At 40.8% G+C, this 24,017-nt stretch overlaps 1 protein-coding gene across 7 annotated transcripts in view; it reads right to left on the reverse strand.

Annotated features, from left to right (window-relative positions):
- Window positions 1-24,017, reverse strand: part of pcdh19 (protocadherin 19) — a 52,045-nt gene that overhangs the window by 19,168 nt on the left and 8,860 nt on the right. For 4 of the 7 annotated variants that reach the window (XM_030145205.1, XM_030145204.1, XM_030145200.1 and 1 more), the window contains exons 3-4: window positions 4,044-4,102; window positions 2,134-2,306 (exon numbers count right to left, since the gene is read on the reverse strand). In XM_030145205.1, coding sequence (XP_030001065.1) covers window positions 2,134-2,306; window positions 4,044-4,102 — 232 coding nt within the window. Of the gene's footprint in view, window positions 1-2,133; window positions 2,319-4,043; window positions 4,103-24,017 lie in introns of all 7 variants that reach the window. The other 3 variants (XM_030145201.1, XM_030145203.1, XM_030145199.1) reach the window with 1 other exon arrangement.

Consider the following 24,017-nt stretch of genomic DNA (forward strand, 5'->3'; position numbering starts at 1 on the left):
GTGTTCTCCTGAGGTGAAAAAAAGAAGGGAAAAAAAGGATGATGTAAAAACCTCATACAGTCGAGGAGACGGATTCAGCTGTGCGTCATGCTGAATCTGCCCATCTCTGTCAGCCCAACATGCCCTTTAACTATGTAATTAGACCGTTGAGATGGTAATAGAGGGACGATTTCATTTGCTATGTCATTACATTTCTGTACGTGTAAGGATCTTTGGTCAATTCATTTAATAATTATGAACAGCCTCTCATTACTCTCTGGTGTGACCACTGCTGCTGACTGACTTTCAAACAAAGGAAGGAAAGATTTCCACTGAAGCCATTTTGTTAAATCCTTACTGACGAAAATTACTGGCCAAAAGTAAGTCTGGAGACGGCCACGCGGAAAAAAAGACTATGAAATAGCATCCTCTAATTGTAATTCCAAACAGATACTTTGTTATTATCTATTCGTTCTGGTCAAAAGAATGGACAGCACTGTGAAATAGCCTCTTGTTCTGTTTACTAGCAATGTGTTCTGCATTACACATTCAAGAGGCATGCATCTATTTTGCTGAAACAGATACAATCATTGGTGGTGTTAATGAAAAAAGAACTGCCTCAGAGAGCTCTCCCCACTTGTAATATTCTTCATGTACATCATTTCTAATTGTCTCCAATAATGAGATCCCACTACTAGAAGACCTGTCAGCATGCATTTTTTACAGGCATAGGAATTTTGCGGGCTGTAAAGTAATTACAGCTGGCAACCAATAGTCAGCAAATGCACTTTTCATTGTTCATTACTGTCCAGTGCAGCTGAGGGAACACCCAGTACAAGTCCGCTGTAATGGTCACCGTATACTTTCTAACCCTACATGTGCTAGATCTTTATTTCTGGTATGTAAAATACAGAGTATATTCTTTAATGCTTTTATTTCCTAGTTAAAGACAAAACAGCCAAATCTCTCCAAACGAAGCATCTGGTTGATTAAATATGCCAGAGACCAGACAAAGAAAGGCCTACAGATGTCTGTTACCTCTTCTTCAACCACACCCACACACTTCACAATCCACTGATGAAAACAGATAAATACAAAAAAAAAATCACATATTCTCCATTCCTTTATGCATTTGATGAAGTACGATTCCTTTCGTTATCTCTTGCTCATTAAAATTTCTCCCTTGAAAGAACTGAGAAGGAAAAAAGTGGAGTAGCAAGAAAAGTAGGCAGCATTACTAGGCCAGTGTTAGTAAAAAAGAACCAAAATTTTATCTATGTTAAGGGAGGGAAGGAAAACTAAATTTAGCATGAGTCCATGAATTGAAGCACGGTGCGAGTGTAAAGTTCAGATGCAGTGAATGAGATCCTTCAGCGCTGTTCTCCTGAGTGTGCTTTCAGGAAACGTCCAGCGTTCCTGTTCACTCTGAATAAAACTGGCTATGTGACTCATTCGAACATGTCTGAAATATTCACACACGCTACTCTAAATCTTGTGTCCTACTGAGCCATTGCACCTGTGTATGTGGTGTTTCCTCTGAGCTCGGTAAATACCCTCAGGTGCATATAGTAACATCCAGGTCTGCTCCAGACATCTTTATCCTGCTTTTTTTCTGCTCGCGCTGCCTCTCCCTGACCCACTCTTTCCTCAGTCTGACTGGCAGTAGTTAAGAACGAACACGACCCTTACACTGACTTCTGCCAAGCAAGAGGATGTCTTTTTAAACGGTGAGTCAGAAATGAAACATCAACATTAATTCCTTGCTAAATGATCCCATTGAATAATGGATGAGGGCACATGAAGATATGTAGATTTCCACCTTCTACCTTTGTGAGCCTAATTGCTGCCATTCAAGCACATCTGAAGTCGGCCCCCCTTCAAGTGCGGACATGGCGACTATCAGTCAATAATGTTGACTAAGCCTGTATCAAAGGGTAGCCTGTGCAGTCAGAGATCCCTTACATTAGCTGCTCTAGCAGGACATCAAAGACAAAACTGTGATGTTACTCATACTTGTACATCTGAGGCCTGCAATGAGCATAATGCACCTTAAAAGACGCTTTGCCTGCATAAAAGGGCACAAAGGGACACATAAATGCACCGCCTTATCTTGGTATTATGCTGAAACACACATATAAGCACACATTTTCTTACCTTGGTCTGGCAGCTGGCAAACATTGGGGGGGACGGTCATGTTCAGCACGTCATTGACAGCCGTGTCAACATAGTGTCCTCTCTGGACATCATGTTCACTGTCGGTCTGGTCGCTCTCTTCATGGCCGCTGTCCTTCAGACTGTTCCCCTCCAGGTCCTTGAATGTCGATGTGCTACATGGGGGCCAGGAGGGAGGAGAGCGAAATGTTGATTAACTGTCACATCACCTTCCTTCACATGCTCTCCTCCTTCCCCTGTCTCAGTCAGTTCGTGACGAGCTGTCTATCTTTCTAATTCTGTCCCGTTTCACGCCCTCCCTGTTATTTCAAGTAGCTTATTTCCATGTATCCACAACAGTGTTTTTCTCCAAGTCACTAAAGTTCCACTTTCTGTACCTGTTAAAGCAGAAACTTTCAATCTGTTGAGAGCCTTTTTTTTGATTGAAGTGGACATTTTTTTAACTTCACAGATAACAGGGCCGCTAGGGTTGTTTCAGACAGGGAGGGACATTTTGGATGGATGCACTGTCTTCAAGGACATCGCATTGAGCAAACAGGAGGCACTCACTCACTACAATCAAACAAATACTGCAGTAATCAGGAATTCCTGGAAGGAAGATGGATGTACGAAACGCTGGAAGCATACAAACTGAGCATCTGTCTTGTTTGGGGCTCACAGTCAATAAAGAGGGTGGAGAGAAGGGGGTGGGGTGGGGGGGCACAATCAACAGCTGCAAAGTAACAGCGTGATTTCCCTTCATTTGATTTCCATCCCACTGGAACAAATTCTGGTTTACAAACAACACTAAATAGGGGTGAATATATGAACATGTGTTCTTGCAGGAGAGAAAACTATATGGATGGGCTTTCATATAAGGGGAGAAAGGAGGTTAGAGATTAGAGGCGAGAACAGACACATACACAAAAGTGTGCAAACAAAGAGAAAGGTAAAGAAAAGTGAAGGACAGTGCAAGGTAGCTGCATTCCCAAAGCCAGACCCAGCATTCTCCAGTCTGCATGGGAGAGAGGACTGCAGTGGAGGTAATGCTGGCGCTCTGATGTTATCACTGTAATTGCACCTGTCCCAGACCATAGGCTCCCAGGCTCCTGAGGGGATTTCTTTGTAGTGTGCTGCAGAGGCCCACACTTGAATGCTCTTTGTTTACATTAATGCAGGGAATCTTTTGGGGGGAAATTGCCATAATGGGTTTTCAAAAGGCGCGGATGGCCTCAAACAAAAGAAAACCCGGGTAGATCCATAGCTTCAGGTAAAAGGGGAGGATTATAGTTTTAGACTGGGCCTGTTTACAAAACCCTCTGTGGCTGGAGGGAATTATTACATGACCCCGTATCCCACCCCTATCCCCCATCCCACATTCCACAACCCTATCTAATATCCTAGTTAAGGTGAGCTGAAATCCCAGATAGCCTTCACATCCACAGTGGAAACAGTTATTCTTTACATGTGCAGCCAAAATTTAAAAAGACACAACAATCGACTATTCATGAAACTTACTGCCTTACAAAACAGTGAAATTAAAACACAAGGGAAATCACTTGAATACTACTAAGTAGTTGTTAACCTGATGTAGCGTCTTGCTAATGAACTGCCTACGAAAAAATAACAAGGTTATCTGTAAATGTGAAAATCATTACTTGATTCCGCTGCTCTGTGTAATCTAATAATCTAAAAGTATGATTTGGTGTTATAGTAAATACAAACTAGGTGTATTATAGAGAAGTGCATTTAATCCCAAAATGTTATTCTTGCATTACAATTACAAAATGAGCAAAAACACATGAAAGAACACATGCAAACTGCTGCATCTGTAACTGTGTCCTAATTAGATAACACAATTACAGATAACAATGGTAATGAGGTGCTGGTAACAATTCCTAATCAAGACATACCTTTTAATGAGGTGGGCTCTGCTGTTCACATAACTGGAGTCGATGGAATAGTTCTCCGTCTGAAACACAGCAATGCAAGGGGTGGGGGGGTTGTGGTTTGGGGATGATGGGGGGGCAACAGAGAGAGGTACTTTTAATAATGAAAGCAACAAAAATAATGTTACCAGTAATTGGCTTTCAGTAAAAATGTTATTTTACACAAAGGCCCCGGTGAGCAGCCTCTGCTTTCAAAGGGCTGAATCCTATTCTCTTTCAAAGCACACACACAGAGAGGCTGACTGGGAGTTGAGAGCTGAGGAGAGTGCTGCAGTGAACGCTCTTCACCCTCCCTGCTCTGGATCCCTTGCTCTCTCCCTCCCTCCACTGCCGGTCAGCCCACAGTCTTTAAAATGGAGTCATTAGGGAAGCCTGACTATCATGCAGACAGAGGGAGAAAAAAGTTTTCCTTTTTTCTTCTCTGAACTCTTCACTTTTACCATGTTTTAGAAGACATTAATGTAAGAATATTAAATAAATAACTGCAAGAGAAGTAGATGAAATTAAGAGTGTACCAGGGGAATCTTAACTTTGCAATTGCAGATGAAAAGGCTTTCAGAATATGCATACGATAGATCTCTGACCCACATTAGAGAACACAGTTCAAAGGCATCCTACATTCATTTTTTTTTTTCAACATTTATTTAGCAAGGAGAATGTCTGACGAGTAGGAACACATGGACAGATGCGGCAGAGTACACTGAGCAGGTAGCCCCTCCTATGTCTGCAAGCATCTCCTCACACTGGGTAAGATGTCAGAGGGTCAAAGGGTATCAAAGCCTCTCAAAGGTTTTCCTAGTCCTGTGAAAAGCCAGGATACGACCCCTTTGACAAAGTTTGATAAGATGCAGGTGTTTCCAGGAGAAAGAAAGCAGAGCATTCACTTAAAATTCCACCACACAGATACTGTATTCCGATAAAAGGTGTGAGTCAATGGCTGATTTCCGAAGGAAGTCTACAGTACCGGTATCGAAACCCTGTTGAAAAAAGTCACCCCCATGATAAGAAAGGTTAATGCAGGCATTGAAGCACAGTTGCTGATTATCATGTGACTAACACACTTGACACAACCCTGCTGTTGAGGCAGCAGTAGCTCTGCACAGCTGTCATACACAGTGACCAAACAGATTTGGATTATTACGCAGTGTGCACACTCTCGCCTTATTAGAAGTTAATGGGGTTTAACATTTTGAACCTTTTCATCTTCTATGTCAAAGAACGTCGACAATGCCCATAAATGTGAGCAATGAGGACGGGGAAGAAGCAGAAATGTCACACAAGTCCCAGTCTTGGATCTCTTTTGAGATGAATAAAAAAATGCATAAATAAGTAAAAGTGAAACTGTCAGATCACAGCAGCAATGTGCGGTGTTTACCTCTGGCAAACAGCTCTTTTGACCTGTTTGCATTTTATGAAAAATGTAAGAGCTTGTTAATGCAACCAAATATGTGTCCCTGTTTGTTTAGATTTCTGCTACAGATGCTTTTATCTTTCGTGGAAAATATATGCTCTCTGGCATTATAACCTGACTGATTAAGCTTCCAATGTCGCTGTAAACTCAAATAAATTTAATGTGTCACAGACCTTTTCATTTTCCGTTATTTTCAAATGCAAAAAAGGTCCACCTTCGATCATCATGTTCCAAGCTGTTATTTATTTACATATTTTTCGCAATTTCACCTATCTCGCCAATTATTTTTCCTTTAAAATGGTATGATAGTAATAAGCATCTATGCAAGGGCAGCACTCTTGACTGGAGTTTACTAAATTATGATGCAATGTGTTTGCACTGAAGGTTAGCATCACTCCGTCTGCTTTTTACCACTTACCCCTAATTAAACTTTAACTCATTACTATAGAGAAGATTATTCACAAAAAGGAATTTAATTAACATTTTATTATTAGCCCCTTAATTTGAAGCACACCGTGTTTGTTCTCTTGTATTGTCCATGGCTCCTTTTGTTCCCATTCAGTTTAACTCCATTAAATATCAAAGGTAACAGCAGGGGCAATATAATACATTTCAGATTAACCAGTAATTAAAGCTTAACACATATAATTTAATTAATTTGTAAATCCTGCCATGAAATGTATATGAGCTACTTTACTAGAGATTAATATCATTTCTTAAACAGAAATAGATATACTTCTATAACTGATGTGTGTGGATTCTTTTATTATACACATATACTATTAAATGTGAATATTTGGGGGAAGGGTTTCACCTGTGCTGCACTCTAGTCTCAGTAAACACAAATTAAACTGTCTTCTTTTCTACAGTAGCTGCGCATCCAGTCAGAGACTAATGAAAATGCAAGGCATGAGTAACAAGGGGAAAACTTCATTTAAAAGACAAGATAGAAAATTTCTTGTGAATGTCACTGTGGCAGCCGGTTGTAATTGGTTTGGATGGCAGGTTCTGTGTGAGCACGGCCTGGAGTGGAAGGCAGTATGCCCCTCTTCCCAACCTGTTCCAGTCCTGAAATGGAACTGTACTTTCCATAATGTAATCCTCTCTCAGGGTTTTTACATAGAGCCCTTTTAAGTGCTGTAGTAGGTACAGGACAAGCACAAGAAACTCTTTATATCATTCAACCATTTCCCTCACAGTCTCCCCCACCTTTACCTCAGCTCTTCTTCCACACAGCAGCCACTCATTAATCAAAGGGTTTTGAGGAGATAACCACATTTCCCCTATTTATCAAATTGTCAGTGGAAATAAACAAACACCCAACAAGTGAGGGTATAACCTTGGGCACTGATGAGTCACTCAAGAATGCCTATTCTGAGGCAGAATCGGATGCATTAGCTCTGGCTTCCTGTAAAGAAATGCAATGTCTGCCCCTGCATTTCTGAGTGACCTCAAATTGGAGGACATGTCAATATATCATGCTGGGAGGTCAAGTTTCAGGCAAGAGGATGAGGACTGCTTAACTACAGCTAGGACGCCACAAATGGCTACTTAATCAGGTTGGACAATGTGTTGTTGTGATCTGAGCGGCCCCAGTTTGGCGGCCATAGCCACTCTATCCCCATAATTATTGTTCCGTTACATCTGAGGAGTGGAGGGAGGGATGCAGTCCCTGGTGTCGTCCAATGACTGATAGGTAGTGTCAGGATGAGCAGGAAGGGAAGTGCAAAGAAAGCGGAAAGAAACGGGGGAGAAGATGGGATGAAATGGGTGAGACTTGACCTGCAGGAGACTTGCGGTCCAGCTGCAGCCCAGTAGGTTTTCCCTTTTCACCCTTTGCTTCTTTGTCTCCAGTAAACCTGAGGCACAGGGACGCTGGGCTCACTTCTCTGCCACTGAGAGGAAAAGCAATCTCCTCGCCTAGTTGCTGCCGTAAGATTTGATTTGCCTTCCTCCCAGCGTGACAATTGGTTCTGTAGTCGGGATGCAAGTGTATTCATTGTGTAGGGGCATGGGGAGCACCAGGGAGACGAGCAGGGGTGGGGGAGTGAAGACGCCAGTTGTTACACCAGTAAACACCCGACAAGTTCAGCAGATGTCACACAGATAGGAGAGAAAAAGAGAAAAATATGTCACACAGCTGCCCTACTGTTTGTATTATCGAAGCTGATACAGCATAGACTAACATTTAAACATGGAAGCAAGCTAGGAAAATATGAACAGATGTAGCATCATGCACTAACAACATGCTATTGTGAAGTAAAGGATGCATAAATTTGTATCATTACCAATCTGTTCAGCAATCTTTCTGTAGAATCCAATTTATAGATATTTTTTCCATCCTTTTGTCCACAAATGAGCATGGAATTACTTTAAAAATTGGACTGGCAGAAATACTTAGATGTTGATAAATAATTCATGGACAAATTATTATTATTTTTAAACATTATTATTTATCATGTAGCACAAGTACACCCTCCATGAGCAAAGACAAACAGAACTAACATTTGAGATGGACTGTATTATTTGAATGGTGGGGTGTGTGCAATACTGTATCTTAAAAAAATTGAGCATCGACAGAGAGGAAAACTGATTACAGAGGACAGTGCTCTGAATGTCTGTCATGGATGCATCTCTTTAATGTCATCAATTTGACTGACAAAAAACATCCATGGTTGTTGTGGACACAAAATGCTCTTACTGCCACACTAAAATGCACATCTTAAAAATACAGACTAGAGAGAATCAATTAAAACTGTCAGATTGAATTTTGCTGCTTTGTTCTGTGTTTGAGCAGTCTGAGGTTGCCGCTCAGTCTTCATTTGTTGTTACTGCTGCTTGCTCCTAGACTCCCCTTGGTCCCGGAAGGAAACGCTACACATAATGTGCCTTGTTATTGATATCCCATTGCTAAAGGAAGGGATGAGGGAAAGAGATCCAGCGGGGTTTACAGGGCAAGCTAAATGCAATTAGAAAATAAAAAAAGTGTCGTTATCCAACTTGGCAACGGAGAGAGGAGGAAAATGAAGTAAAAACTCCCCAGTCTCAAAGTTGCTCAGTTTATTAAAGTGCTTGTTTACAAATGCACATAACTCCCCTCATGGACGTTAATAGTGCGGATGAGAATGTCCTTTTAATCTCCAGGCTGCAGGTGACTTTCACATCCTATACATGTCTCACTTGATTCTTTCACATTCTTGCATACACAGGCTCTGTCTTTGCACATACACAGGAGCGTTACTCCAACAAGCCCTTGCGAGAGTGACGCCAACCCACCTTGCCTAAGGGTGTTCACCCAACAGCACTGTGAGCCGCTCACACTGTCTGACTGACACCCATGACGAAGACACCGACCACCAACACCTGCTCTGAGTGGCTTTACATTTAGTCTACAATACAAGAAGGAAGAGCCACTTTAGCCCCTGCACTGGAATACCCCCTCAAAACTACCACCTTTTTACCCTCTACCCTGACGACCATCATCACTACCTTCTTCACGATTATAAAATTTCCCATAGATCCTCTGCCATCTGCTAGATTATAGATTTTACTCTTCCTTTAGAGAGGGCAGGGCCCCTAAGGGAGGATCAGCGGTAAAAAGGGTGAAAGAGTGCCTGAGGCACAGCCATGGTTGTGGATCAGATTACATTTTCTATTTCTGCCTGCTAAGGGGGCCCGCCGTGATGAATACAGAGAGTTGTTACCATTTAATATCAACTGGCTCCCCTGCAACTCAAATTATACACAATCAATTGTGACAGAAGGGTACATGTGTGACAAATAACCTGCCACATTCTCTGCATCATTTCACTTCATCACCCATCAATTCACCCTAAACCCGGTAGCTCATTTGGGGATCAATCATATTATGAACAAGAGTGATTTTGTGGTGAGAATGTTTTAAAAGCTTCCTCGTGGGGCTCTAGTTAATACATTTGTGCACACCTTGTGACTTTATGAGTTTCAGCATTTTGTGCAGGAAAAATACTCTGCTATAATGAGGTTACTGGTGTCCTTGACCACATGTGGTAAGTGTTGGGCATTGTTTCAGCAAACTACACAACAGATTTTCTGACACACAATGAAACCGATACGTAAACACAACACCACTTCCTGCTTGTATTTCCTTCTCATTTTTCATGCCTTCCCCTACAAAAGTGAACAACTATTTGTCCATTCTGACCAAAACAATTACCCCTGCTCTCAAAAGTAAAGAATAAAGAAAAGCGAAGTAGTAAGGCTATTGCTTTTTTTTTCCACCTGTGTATGACCCACACACAGGAAGCAGCAGATCGTTTGCTGTGTTATTTGGAACAGAGACAATAGTCCAGACCAGTCTCCATCGCACTCAGTCCTACAGGCTCCACATAAGTCTAGTTAGTTGAGATGGGACGTGATACATACATTGATAGAAACAACATTCATTATTCATGAGCTTCTCAACGTCAAAGCTATTTCCCTCCCTTTCAGCATGATGAAAGATTTTAAATAATAGGCCCCCTTTGCAGACGTCTGCATTCCAGTGTAGCAGGCTGACGCTAAAGAGGCTTAAGCGAGAGCCGTTGTCTTACCAGGGAATCACCGCCTCAGCCCCAACGTGTTTCGATATGTTGGTAGACACATGGCTTCCTGGGTCTGTGTTTTTGTTTTGTCTTTGTCTTAAGAAACAAGGCTGGGTTTTTAAGCCTTTCAGATGGAGTTTTAGTGTCCACTCATGCCGTGTCAATGAATAGGGGTCTACAGTGTCACCTCAACAACATGAGGCTGGATAATGTTTCACGTAACACCTGTTTAGCGCTCAGAGCTGCATGTGTTTTCAAGCTGAGTATCTCTATGAGATTAAGATTCATGGTTTTGCAGAGTAAAAGGAGGAGGGAGGGGAAAAAAAGACTTGAATATCAACACGGTTTCCTCAAAGAAATCGGCTTACTTTCTTAAAGCCTGTGGAGCCTAATCAAACTCAAATAGCGGGAACTTCCCCTTTAGGCAAGTCTTGAGGGATTTTCTGTAATTTGGATGTCAGACCGAAAAGTTTTCACACTCCTCTCATCCCAAAATCTGTTAATGTGTATATGGCGCCACATGAGAGACGTAGGTGGTGATTTTTTTTAAGACTACGGAAACATTAAGAGTAACACCTTATATAGGTAGATACTGTGGTTTCCGGGCCCCTCTGGGAAAAGGCATTGCAAACATTTAATTTTTCTCAAAGAATTACTAGATAGCGTGTTTTCTTCTCTGTGCCCTATATTAACCAGCGTTGAGGGGGAAGGAGGGTACACTAATGTAGTGCACAGGGAATTCCCAAAGGTTTCTCTCACCTCCCCTGGGCTGGGCCTTAAAAATAAACATTCAGAACACTGCAGATTATGTAAACACATTCCCTTTAAACACTTACAAGTGTGGAGTGAGTGAATAAACAGCATAATTTTGAGTCACTTTTTAATGCAGCAAATTTAGAATTAATTTTTGATCAACTTAATGCACACGAGGATGACAGAAATTTGTGAATCTATGAAGAGCAGTAATGAAATCGCACACAGAATCATGGCGGAGCAATACTGTGTAAATCCTCTCTTAGCTGCTTAAAGGTGGCTGCCTGTCACATCACCACTGCTGTAGTCTCTCTCTCTCTCTCTCTCTCTCTCTCCTTCTCTCTTTTTCTTTCGCTCACTGTGACAAGGCATCTTTCCAGACATTTTAGTTGGATGGAGATTTGCAGCAGCTCATTACAGACTGGGAGGCTCTGTGAGCGGATGCAGTCACTCGGAGATGGATTGAGTGGGTCTGTTTATTGACATGCCTTAATCTGACACTGGGTAAAGGGAATGAGTCACCGCCTCCAGACACACTACCACATCACAGCCACTCCGGCAAATAGGGAGGCAGCACCCAGGATACAAGTGGAACTTCATCAGTGCTCATTAATCCAACTACCCCAGGCCACTTGCTCAAACAAACCATGTTTACACTTGTGTGTTGGCTGGATGGAGGGGTGATGGAGCTTTTCAAAGGGCATGTGTGCAGGTGCTCGGATCTACAACGCACACATACAAATGCCCACACTGTTACCACACACAAACACATACAAACATGTACTCCAGACTCCACCTCATCAAAACCTACTGGCCCCTCCACAACGACAACCTCCTGAACACAATATCTGTGTACACCAGCTGGTAAAACTCACTCAATGCATTATGTCTCACAAATCAGGGCTGGTACTCAAATCAGAGGTAGATGATCGGGCTTGATGCCAAAGTACGCATCACAGAGGGGGCTTTTTATTAAACAGATGTCCATACAAGATCTTTAGCTTACGTCACAACAAGGCTATTCCTATCAGTGATCCAGCTACAGAAGACTAGTTAGCTTTTTGATCCTGTTTATTGCCGCTTTAATGTGAAGCACATCTGGTGTTAATATTGGGGATGGTCTTTTCTAGACAGCTGTCACTACCGGGATTGACAGCAGAGCATTAACTGCAAGCACACCACAACTGCATCTGTAAATGTGGCTTGTTAACACGACTATGACAGACTATCGTGAGGGTGCATGCAGAGCAAAACAACACCCAGTATTATGTGTTCAAACCCGTTAAATTAACACTGTTATTTAGTAAACTGCCTGACAGACGAAACCACTCAATGTTACACCGAATTGCATAGTCCAAAAAAAAAAAAAAAAAAAAAAACTTCGGCAAAAACAATGCGTGAAGTATGTAAACCAGTCTCAAACAAAACAAAAAAATACTTTCTTGAAGGTTTATATACATGCATACACACAGTCACACAGGCTAAACAAGCACGAGGAAAACACCGTGCAGTGAGTCAGACAGAATAACGCAACACAAACAAAAAATTACAATGTACACACACAACGTACATATACAATCACAGTGGGGCAGAGTCTGAGCGGAGCCTGCTGTTGCCTCCATCAGGGACTGGGAGCCCGGCAGCTTGAGAGCAGGGCCAGCAGAGAGGGGGCCAGATGCAGCGGGCTTGACCCACTCATTCGTTAGGGGGGGAGGGAGGGGTGGGGTGGGATTCAGGCAGCTGAAACACACAGGGATTAGCTGCACTGACTTCATTTAATTTAATTTGTATTAGGGCTGTCTTTGGGGGCAAACATCGTTTTTCACTGCGGGGGGATATACGGGGTCATGGAAAACAGCAACAGACGGTGGATCTCTGCCTCCTACCCCTGCAGTGGATCCACAGGGGAAGGCGAGACACTGTATTCCCACACCTCGGGCACACATAAACACATTGACTCGTACACATTTCCAATTTCCTCCTAATTATGTCTATATTATGAAGCCCAATCTATGCAGTTTAAACATATCTTAGACGCTGCATAAACCTTTCCACAGCCTGACATTTTAAAATGAAGATCTTGAATCCTTTTGTTCTGCCACCATGAACAACATGTAGTAATTTTCAGTGCTTATCAAAGCTCTGCCTTGTGCACTTGTATGTTTGTGTTTGTGGTTGTATGTGTGTGTTTGAGAGCTGAAAACACACACACACACACACTAAGCTGTTATCTACCAAGAACATATCTTCGGGGTGGATGTTTATCTGGGCTGATGCAGATTGGAGGAGTTCTCTTTGTCTCAGTGCAGTGGTACATAATATTATTTGTCTTTTGTTTTTTTCATCATTTATTTCTCCTAGACTGATATAGTTTGATATCCCATAGTGGAGAAATCCTTTTAGTTACCCTCAGGCATCTAATGTGCTTTTACGTGTAATCTGGGAATTTAATAAATGAAAAGGAGAGGGAAAATCTGTACACAATCGAATAATTCAACTCCCTTTTGTATTCCCTGGAACATGACTTACAGTGTTAAGCAGAGGAGGAAAACAACTGCAGTGTGTGAGTGAGTACCCAACATGCCTCCTCACAATTTACAATAGCTCTGTAGAGAAATATGGTTGCAATCAGCCATCAAGTCTGCTGTAGCCAAAGCCTGCGGTCATATGAAAGCTTTGTCTCATGCAGGTGACATAGTCTGAGAGAAAGCTAATGTACCATGCACTAGGAAGTAGTAGTTTTATTACAAACACGTCCAAAAAAACATTTAAAATGTGTACGCCGCAAAAGCATTGCTTCGTCTCAACTAGACAGAAAGAACTGTACTGCTGGAGTCTGTTCAGGACTATCAGGCGCTCACTAGCAGTCATTTTTTTCCTCTCTCCCCCAGCCCCTATCAAAAGATGTTACTGTGTAAAATGTCAAAGAAAAAAGAGGCAAGAGAAGTAATCTCCTTCTCCTTTTTGATCGCAAGTGGAATAATTGGAACCCTCTTAGGCTCATTACATGAGTTGCCCGCCAGCCAAAAGCCGGCTCCAACTGCCCCTCTTCATTCATGTTCAAGCTTTGAAAAATATCGCTTCCTCTGGTAACAACTCTTTATGAGATGCAATGACTAGAGGTCCTCGTACCTACATTAACGGGTAATCCCACAATGCCTTTGAAAATATTTCAATCTTTCAACTACCACTGTCAAACATCGATTCAGAGCAGTGGGAAGGAAACAGCAACAATCTGGCTGTGTAATAATGGAATTATGCATATTGCATAGCACTTTTCACCCTCACTCTTTTTTGGCGATGCTGTTCTTCTCAATTACATAAGGTATTGCATACATGTAGAGAGTTAATTTGAATCCATATTACTAATAGCCTTGTCTTCATTGTTATTACAACTATGCTTGTAATTATTGTGACTCTAATTACTATTACTGTATTACCCAAATTAACCTTATTCCGGGTTTAGATCACCCGCACTGACGGTAGCCAAGACATGCCTATGAAGAATGGCACCAATGTCCCTTCAGATAAATCCAGTATAATTAGCTGTGTGCGTTACAGGGCCTGTGTGATGGTAATAATTAGAGCTACTGTAGCAAAGGTCATGCAAAACAATTTAGAGAGGATGCCTTCTGCATGGATAATGGATCGAGAGGGGGAGAGACATGAGGGGAAAACTCAGACATACGAGAAGTCTCCTCTTTTCTTTTCTTTCAGATACAGAAGATATGGTTATTTTACTTCCGCACTTGGCTCATTTTTAATGCCATGCACTCAAAATAATAGAAACTGAAAACCAATTTTAATGGCAAGTAGACTCCCAGCAAACATAGTTTAAATGGATCCATGATTAGGTTTGAGGAAAGTGCTACAGGCTGCATCTGTGAACTTGTGTCAGTAGAAATCGATTCAGTGCCTCTGAGGTGTGATAGTTGCCCTGTTACCCTGCTGTTGCATCTGGTTATTAGCATGGGAGCGATGTGCGTATGCTTAGCCTTAGTTATCATTATTAATTGTGTGAGAAAAAGAGACAGAGCCAAAGATATACTGCTCCACCCAAGTGCACAGGTTAATGAGCTGAGTCAAAAATGTTGACACCGAGGTAAACAAGTCCTCGCACGGAGGTACTTCTATTTCTATTCTCCCCCATGTGATTTGGGTTCTGTGTAACTCCCAGAATGCTCCTAAGCTGAGAGAGCTCATGGTTCACAGCCTGCATCCACAAGGAATTCACTTTGCTCCCTCACCTCTCCAAGATCACACCTTGTTGGGATAAGTAACAACCTCACACTCAAATATAGCATCTCAAACAACACATATGCTTATGTGTGCTAGATTTGCCTCTATTCCCGATTGCAACACCAAGCCCCCCTTTCCCCTGACTCCCAACAACACTTCATTAGCAGCGAGTGATACAAACAGCCTTAAACTAAATCAATCCTGAAGCCTCTATCTACAAGATGGGTTCACCTAAACAAACATCTATATGTCAACAAGTTCATGATTAATGCTTGTTTAACTGCTGTAAAGAAAAAACACCTTTGTGGCAAAATATGCAAATATATAAATGGAGTATGCTGCCAGTTATTGTGGTGAATGTTATCTTAGTGAATATCAAAGAAACTGCACTGGCCAATTTTTAAGAGGACTACCAAGGAAATACAATTTCTATCTTGTGACAGTAATAAATGTGGTTAATGTTAAATATAGCCAAATTTTTAAGTTCCTTTCATAGAAGCTTAGCTCACTTTATCTTTGACATATGTTAAGATTATTTTTAATGTGCTTCTAAATCCATTTTTCTGCAACCAATGGTGGAGCCATTTTGTCAAACACATTTCTGTAAAAGTGATTAAAGGCAACAAGCATAACACTTCTGAAAAAAAAAAAGAGGAAAAAAAAAACTGGCTGGACAATTTGCTGCTTTATTCAGTTAGACTAAACTTGCTGATGAAATTCACTGGGGTGGAAGGGGAGGCATATGTTAAGATCCATATGCGTCTGAGACTATGAGGTTTAAAAAGCATAAATTGTGATTATCATTGATCTCCTTCGTCAGATGCCTAATCTCTATGACTCATATCCACACTGGCCACATTGGGTGACGATGAACTGTCCTCCCCCACATCTGAAGTCCCAAACAAGTGTTGAGGGAAGCAGTGATAAGCAGGTCCTTATCCTTTTAAAGACACTCCCGTAATCCAACAGTGGTGGGAGGAGGGAGGGGGATTCAGCTTTAAGGGACTTAGTCTGGATTATAGCTAGTCCTCTAAATTAAACCAAAAGTCAGCTTTCTGCAGTTGCTCATGCAAGCTGGCGACTGGCTTGTTACCAACGCTACTAACAAGGCAAACGATGGAGGTCTATAATTAGAAAATGCTTTCACTCAGCCACCAGGCATACAAATGTATGTAATGACACAGGCAAAGTCTATCCAGCGCCACCTTAACTAAATATTTTGCTATTCTCTCCACTGTTTTTCTTCACAGCTGACCTACTGAGACTATGCTCAAAATGTCTTCTGTACTGTGTACCTGGCTCCCATTGCCAACCAGCTTAGCTACAGACAAGCTTCTCAGCCAGGGCAAGGCTGCTCTGTCCCCACTGATGCCGCTTCCACCAGCAAAACAAGGCCAAATCTGGGGCTTAGAGGCTAAAATAATCATTACTGGGTAGCGAACAAATGAAAAGTCAGAACATCACTCCCATGTATGTACTCCCTCACCACCCGTGGTATTTTCACTGCTGTCCTATTGCACACAAAGAAATAGAGGACAGACACACATTAACATTTAGCATGGTCATAAGCAATGCAATTTCACTAATAATTCAAAGAGGCATTTCAGCTAAAACAGTGTCTGTTTGTTTTAGCATGTTCGTGTGTGTTGTGTGCTGTAGTTTGACACATTACTAACCTTACAGCCTGCATTGATGTGACGATTCCTACAGCTGCACATGAACTCAGCAGCATAGTGACCTTCCTGCTGTGCTCCCCAAGGGAACATTCAACTGCTTTTATGTAAGCACAAAGATTGTAATATAATTTCTCTTTAGCATGTATAGGCATAGTGCATTATTGTAAGATAACCGATTCCTTATTCTTTTTTACATTCTTTATTGCATAGTATGAGTCTAACAATGTTATTTATGCACTTAAAAAAGAGGAATAATAAAAATTGTGTTTCTATTTGTCTTGTAGGCTTTAAAAACAACATTTCACAGTGCAGATTTGATGTAAATACGCAAGCTTGATTACCGTTTTTGAATTTACCAAACCTGACAAGCATCAATAAAACTTAAGCATCTTGAGCATGATTGTAAAATAACTGTGATTATTGTTGTGTATTCTTTTGTCTGTTCTTTATTGTATAGTATGAGTCTAACAATGTTATTTACACACTTAAAGAAGAGGAAAAATAAAAATTGTGTTTCTATTTGTCTTGTCGGCTTTAAAAACAACATTTTGCAGAGCAGATTTGATATAAATACCTTAAATATGCAAGCTTGATCACTGTTAATGAACTTACCAAAGCTGACAAGCATCAATATAACTTAACCATCTTAAAATAAAGGGTTACGTCATCAAAAGAGACAAATTTCAAACGGTGCAGAATGAAGTAGAAATATGATATTTGTGACATAAGACGTCGTCATTCAGCTGTTTTAATACAAGTATATGGGGATGACTATCATGATTACAGAGAATAAATGTGCTTAGCTCCAATAATTATGATAAAGCAATTACGTAATAACTGTGACAAGCCTAGCACTCACTAGCTCTCCATAAGACTGAACTGGAAACATCTACTGAAAAAGAACAGGTACAGGAGAGTAATCTTGAACTAAGGAGGTTAGTGGGGGAAAGTAGCGCACTCAGTCGTCTGACAGAGGCCAAGTGCTTTTCATTCATTAACTTGGCCGGCTGTGCTGTGGTATGTCAAACAGTGGACGTGAGGGGAAAGTCAAAACTGATGTCCCATTGTGCACCGCAGGCAGACGGCGACTGAACCCTGAATATTGTTTTCTGATGCCATAAGAGAAAACACAAAGAGGTGGGTAAAGTCATTATCAATTCTCTTGGAAGGCAATCATAAGTATTATCATTAGGACCGTTTTCATCCTCTGTGCTCAGAACAGACTAGATATCTAATCTATTCGCTGGCACACATTCTTGTCTTTCCAACTTGACCTGGTATCGCTCGAGCAAAGAAATGGCTTCCCGCCTCCTGGAAACTAGATATGGGCGTAAATAATATGCCTGGGCCCTTTCTGAAAAGCCTTAATCCCAGGAAAACAAACCTGAGTGAAACAGGCCCACCTGAATTGCTTTCAGAAGAACTAGATAATCAAAATGCAAAACAGGCTTTGATAGAAAAATGAGCCGACTTCTAACAGCAAATCCCCTACAACTAACATCAGCAAATTCTCTCCCTAAACTTTTATTTGTATGCTGTGTTTGGGTTTTTAATGTAATCACACACTGCATATGCGGCTCCATCAGTGAGCGATTCTGATTTATGTCAGCCTGAATCAGACTGACTCCGTGGAGCTCTACAGACATCATGAATGAGAAAAATAGCCACACACTGAACACATTAGGGGTCCCACCATCTCCTCAGACAGGGGGACAATGGGGAGGGGAGCAGAGATAAACAGGGGGGGTAACAGGGGTGAAGGAATGGCTGATGCTGATCGGGCACTGAAAAAAAAGAGTGAATGGGAGAAAAGAAAAGAAGAGGCCCAAGACACTGGCCACACAGGGCAGGGGGAACGCAGGGGCTCTGAGAGGCCTATACTCGGTCATAGCCCATTAGGCTGGCTGGGTGAAAATGCTACAGCTCATTACATGCTCTGCCACTGTTCTGTGGATGAACAATGCACAATTACGCTACCCTGCTGCTCCTCTAGCCATACTGCTGCATGCCTCTGAGGCGGCTGATATTGCTCCGATAGTGGCTCGCCTGCCAACAGCCTCTGTGCTCATCAAACATCCCATACATGCGCTCCCTAATGCAAATCCAGGTTTATGTCTAGAAACAAAAGAACTGTATGAATTCTCTCAAATGAAAGGACTGGAGAAACAGGAAAGTCTCGCTAGTGGCGACAAAACAAAGGTATAATGTAGCATTTGTGTGTGTAATACGATGACGTTTGCTCCCTTTGTCTGCTTTAAATTCTTGTTCGCTGCACTTTAAAGACGCAGACATGTGACAAAAGAGTAATTCTTTTCTTTCCATCTGAATTAAGTGCCTTCCAACGTTATAATTAAAGCCAGGTGCAGTTGCTCATGTACAGTTTCAAACACGGCGACAGTTAGGATGGTAAAGTAAGCAGAGGACGCTGACATATCTGCAATGCAGTGAATAACTAAGCTAAGGATTCATCTATCCACCAGCAAATTGGTTCACTTCAAGTCTTTCTCCTTTCCAATTATGCATGCAGAAGTTGACATTTAATCTGATGGGGGAAATGCTAACTAACATCCTCCTGCTTCCTCTTTGTTTTAGGCAAAAAACAGGACACTCGGAAAGGTCATTCTTCCCTGGTGTCAGAGCTCGCTGTTTGGAAAAGTTTCCATTCAGAGCAAGTATTGTTATGTTTAACAGAAACCCTCCCCCATTTCCCTGTCATTCAACACACATAGTATCAGCACTCAGGAGAGAACCCTGGGAACTTTCAGCAATGTGTCTGGTAACCCCCGAGACAGGACAACAAAATATTATAGACCCGAGATGCATACATTTTAATTAATACATTTCCTCCCTCCACATTGGAATGAAATTAGTTTTTTGTGTACTCAAAAATGAATGATAATTACTCCAAAGTTGTAATGACTTTTGCCTCACTTGCCTTACTTGGTGAGAGACATTCTAGTTTTGTTGTTCTGCAACAGATAAAAAGGGAAGAAAAAAAACAAAAGAAAGAAAAATGATTTCCCTAAACACTGATTGAGAGTCTCTTGTTATTGTTGTCTGCAAGGAGGGATGAATTTATTGAAAATGTGCAGATTTTTTTTTCTTTACTTGCAGTGCATGCTAATACATGTTGCATAAATACCTCTGCTTTAATATTCTTGAGCTGGAGGGATGGAGGTGGGCATATTTTTCTTGACATATACTGGATACGACAGCACAAGTAGTGTTAGGAGCTCCCACAGCAAATAGATTTTACTCCAAGCAATAATAAGTCGTAGAGTTTGTGTTTTTAAATATGTAGACTGACCTTTCCAATTCTATATTAAAATAACTGAAGGCATTTTGAAACATGGGCAGTGCAATCTGTAAAAATGAAAATAGAAGGGGCTTTTTTCATCATCCTGGAGTCTTTTTTGTCATAACTTTCTTTGACAAATATCAGTTTCACCTCATTTTTAATATCATTTCTTGCTCTTTCCAATCTTTAACGCTGTATGCTAATTTTTGCCACAAAAATTGCGAAATGTTGCATCTCACCAACTCAGTGTCGTAAATGTATACATGTTGCAGCAAAATGCTTTCGGTTGACTTGAGAAAGACGACTTCCGTGAAAGAAAACACAATGTGGCATATTTGTGTCAGAGGGTCTAATTCGAGAAATAAAAAAACAACGCTGCGGGAAACTCATTTAAATGGGTAATTACATCCACGCAGCATTGCTTGCAGGGCTTAACAAGGTGCGTAATGATGTCCCCTTCCCCAGCGATAAACATCATCACTATGACCATTTCCTTCACTCCATTTAGTCCTCTCTCATTTACGGGTGGAACCATCAACCCAATGCCATTACACCCCTATTGTATTTATGTACTTTAATAGTTGGTAGACTAATACCATTATGTGACTGCAGTAGATTTGGTTGCTTCCATAAGAAAAAAAAAATCTTTTTTGTTACCATTTAATAAGTTTATTTAAAAAAACAAAAAAACAAAAATGAGTCCCCCATCATGGAGTTTTACTCTTAAATACACTCATTTTCAACACTGTTATTTTGAACCATGTAAATTTATCTAATGATGAATGGTAAGCGATATGTACAATATTGAGTTAATGTTTTATTTTGATGTTATCATGTGTTTGCATGTGCCGCCTGATAGCTACCGCGGATGCATTACATCGAAGATGTCAACATGATAATATTCCCCAAAGCTGTTTCATGGGAGCAGAGCTGGCGTCAAACAACAATCCTGAATTCTTATCCTTTTCTTTTTTTTTTTTTAATATCAGCTTCAACATTTTGCAGGTACATTCAAATAACCACAATAGTCTGATTTTTTTTTTCAGAGGAAGAATAGACAGTAGTGTGAAAAAAGTTATTGCCTTCCATATTGGTTGATTTGGCTTATGTAACAGCATCACTCCCTTGTCCTAACACCACGTTTTATAGAGAAAAATAACACATTTCAGGCTGTAGCAATACAGATTGTGGAAAATCATTGGCATTCTATAAATAGATCTCTCTCTCTCTCCTTTTCTTTCCTTCCCTGTCTCGGCTTGTTTTTCATGGACCGTCGTTTCTCTACAGTATTACTTCCCATGTGTGCTCCTTAGCAGTCACATATGGTTAAGGGCACATACAGTGACATGTGGACATCAAACGCCATCACTCATGTGTTTTGACTCTTGAGCTCTTTGGCTGGATGCAGTGATTCCAAGGAGAGGGTGGCAACCCAGAGGCCCTGCGTGGTTCTGACTGGCTGCCCGGGGTTATTATGTCATTTCATCGTACCTCTGCAACATTAAGAATGACGCGTAGTGTTAGGGTTATGTGGGTTGGGGTCAAGGCTATAAAAACCCAACCATGTGTAAAACTAGTGCTGGTTGTGCATGGAGTGAAAACCATCTTGTTGAGTAATGCCACTTAATCACCCTGCAGCGTTATCAGTGTTTTGTGTAAAACATGATGGGAGGAGCCAGGCGAGAAATGTAATAAGAAGGCGCAGAGTACATCACTGTCACCCTGTTAATTTGTTTCTGACAGGCAAGGCTTTATTTCACTGTATAAACACTCACACTTGAAAAGCAGAAAATTTCCAAAGTCTCTGCCTTACGCATAACCTCTCTAAATAATTAACAGGTTCATCTGCCACTCAATCAGCGCGCATCTGAAGCTTTTGGAGATGAAACGATTCTTTCTCAAATCCTTTGAAAGGAGGAGACTTTAAAGAATGCAACATACACATCCCACTCGTACAACAAACCAGAAAATGAATAAATATATAAATAAAAAGCACCGACTTTTAAGCTCAGACAGCCGCGTATCGTCTTTCCAACAGCATATTATCTGTATGTCTTCATATCTGTTATTTATTTCCCCTACTATGATGAGTCTCACTTATTTGACACGCAGAGCAGAGATGAGGAGGTTCTGTATCAGTGGAGAATCTGACTATTTACTCCAATCATAAGGGTTTATATCAAGTAATTGGCTACATCTTCCTCAGTTTCTTATATGATAACTGTATAATGATTTCAGAAAACAAAAAAATGCAGTGCTATATTTCTGTTTAGATAAATAGCAAACATATAGAAATCATGCTTTAAATATATAATTTTAAGTTATTCAAATGTTCATGCTGTTTTAAATTAATGTACAATGACATCTGAGTGTAGACATGTTGATTAAAAACTATAAATACAGTCAACACTCATCTTCTGCAATGTAGTTCTGAGAAAATGATCCAGAAATATAGCGTCCAGGAGATTCCAGTTGATGTTCTGAGTATTTTCTATTCATCATGTCCTGGTCGAACAAAGAAATCAGTGCTAAGTGTGAAGTTGTTGCTGTGTATTAAAGGTAAAGCCTAATTTATTCCTACTCTGTCAGTACAATCTACACATAAATCTGTACTAACCAATTAAATAAAATCTGTAAAGCCTTCAAAATAATGATATTTAATTTTTATATTGAAATCAGTAAGGTGCTAAGTAGAGGGAATATGTCTTACTTGATATACAATCTCCCCAGTAGAAAACAGTGAATCACATTAAAGGTGTAAAACTGAGAATGATATAAAATTACAGAAACTGTTCTCTGTCTTATTAGCAACGTTTGCAGCTAGACATATCATGAACATAAGACAACACAATATTCTATAGAGCATTTCATGTGCAGAATCACAAGCATGTTGGATTTAAAAAAAAAAAAAAAAAAAAGCTTTGCGTCTCATTTCTCCTTCTCAAAGACTTCTGAGTGGGTCATAATGATGTAAATGATAATGTCACAGCCCACATCTCATATACATGTGTCACTCCATAAGAAATATTGTGAGTGTGTGTGTATTCATGAGTTTGTGTGGGGGGAGATTGGCAGTTTCAACAGATGTGTAGTATGCGCTGACAGCATGACATCTACTTTGCATGCTCAATATGACACGTTTGAATGCTCCCATGCATATTGTCCTGATGTGAAGTGATAGCGAGGGATGTGCAGCCTCGCTGGAACCACTCCCTGTTGTCTCTCCAACATCAATATCAAAATGTCTTCCTTACTAACAGGGAAAAACAGCAAGAGTGGTGGTGATACCCTGTCAGTTGTTTTGTTTTAATTTTAATTTTCTCATTTAGGCTCCTTTGGTTGACTATGAGAGCTGAACAAACACAGACTATACATCCATTTTCCATTTGTCAGGATCATAACCTCACAGACACAGACACAAACACACACAACAACACAACATCACTGGAACTATCATTGAAACTTGTGCAGCTCCAGTAGCTCTAAAGAAACAGTGTAGCGAGCAAGTGGAGGATGGATGAATTGATTATCAATTAACTAAACTTGTGAAGCGAATGGACCACTGAATACTACATGTTTAAAAGCATGTAGCGCACCGACCGACTGCATTTTTTCTGATTCATTTATCACCTTTTTCTGATTCATTTATTATTCGCGCAAAAGAAAAATCTGTAATCTCTAACCTGAATAAGGCTGATCAATAAAGTAAGATATCTTATTTTTCCTGCTATGCTCATTATCTAGAATCACAGGTGAGCAAAGCCTTAGCATACATTACAAATTCAAAAACACATTCTAGCCAAAGGCCATTCCTTTACTGTATAATTGTCTCCCCTACCAAGTGATTCACTATAATTAAGCCATGGAAGACAGCTCTATTCTCCTGTGAGCGTTCATATTAGTGCTACCACAGGCAGGTCTAACAAACAACTCACAGCTGATGCTTTTCAAAACAATGGACAGGGATGTTGAGGGAGGTATATACTGGTACACGTTCTC

This window comes from Sphaeramia orbicularis, chromosome 10 (assembly GCF_902148855.1).
Source record: "Sphaeramia orbicularis chromosome 10, fSphaOr1.1, whole genome shotgun sequence".
Lineage (NCBI taxonomy): Eukaryota > Metazoa > Chordata > Actinopteri > Kurtiformes > Apogonidae > Sphaeramia > Sphaeramia orbicularis.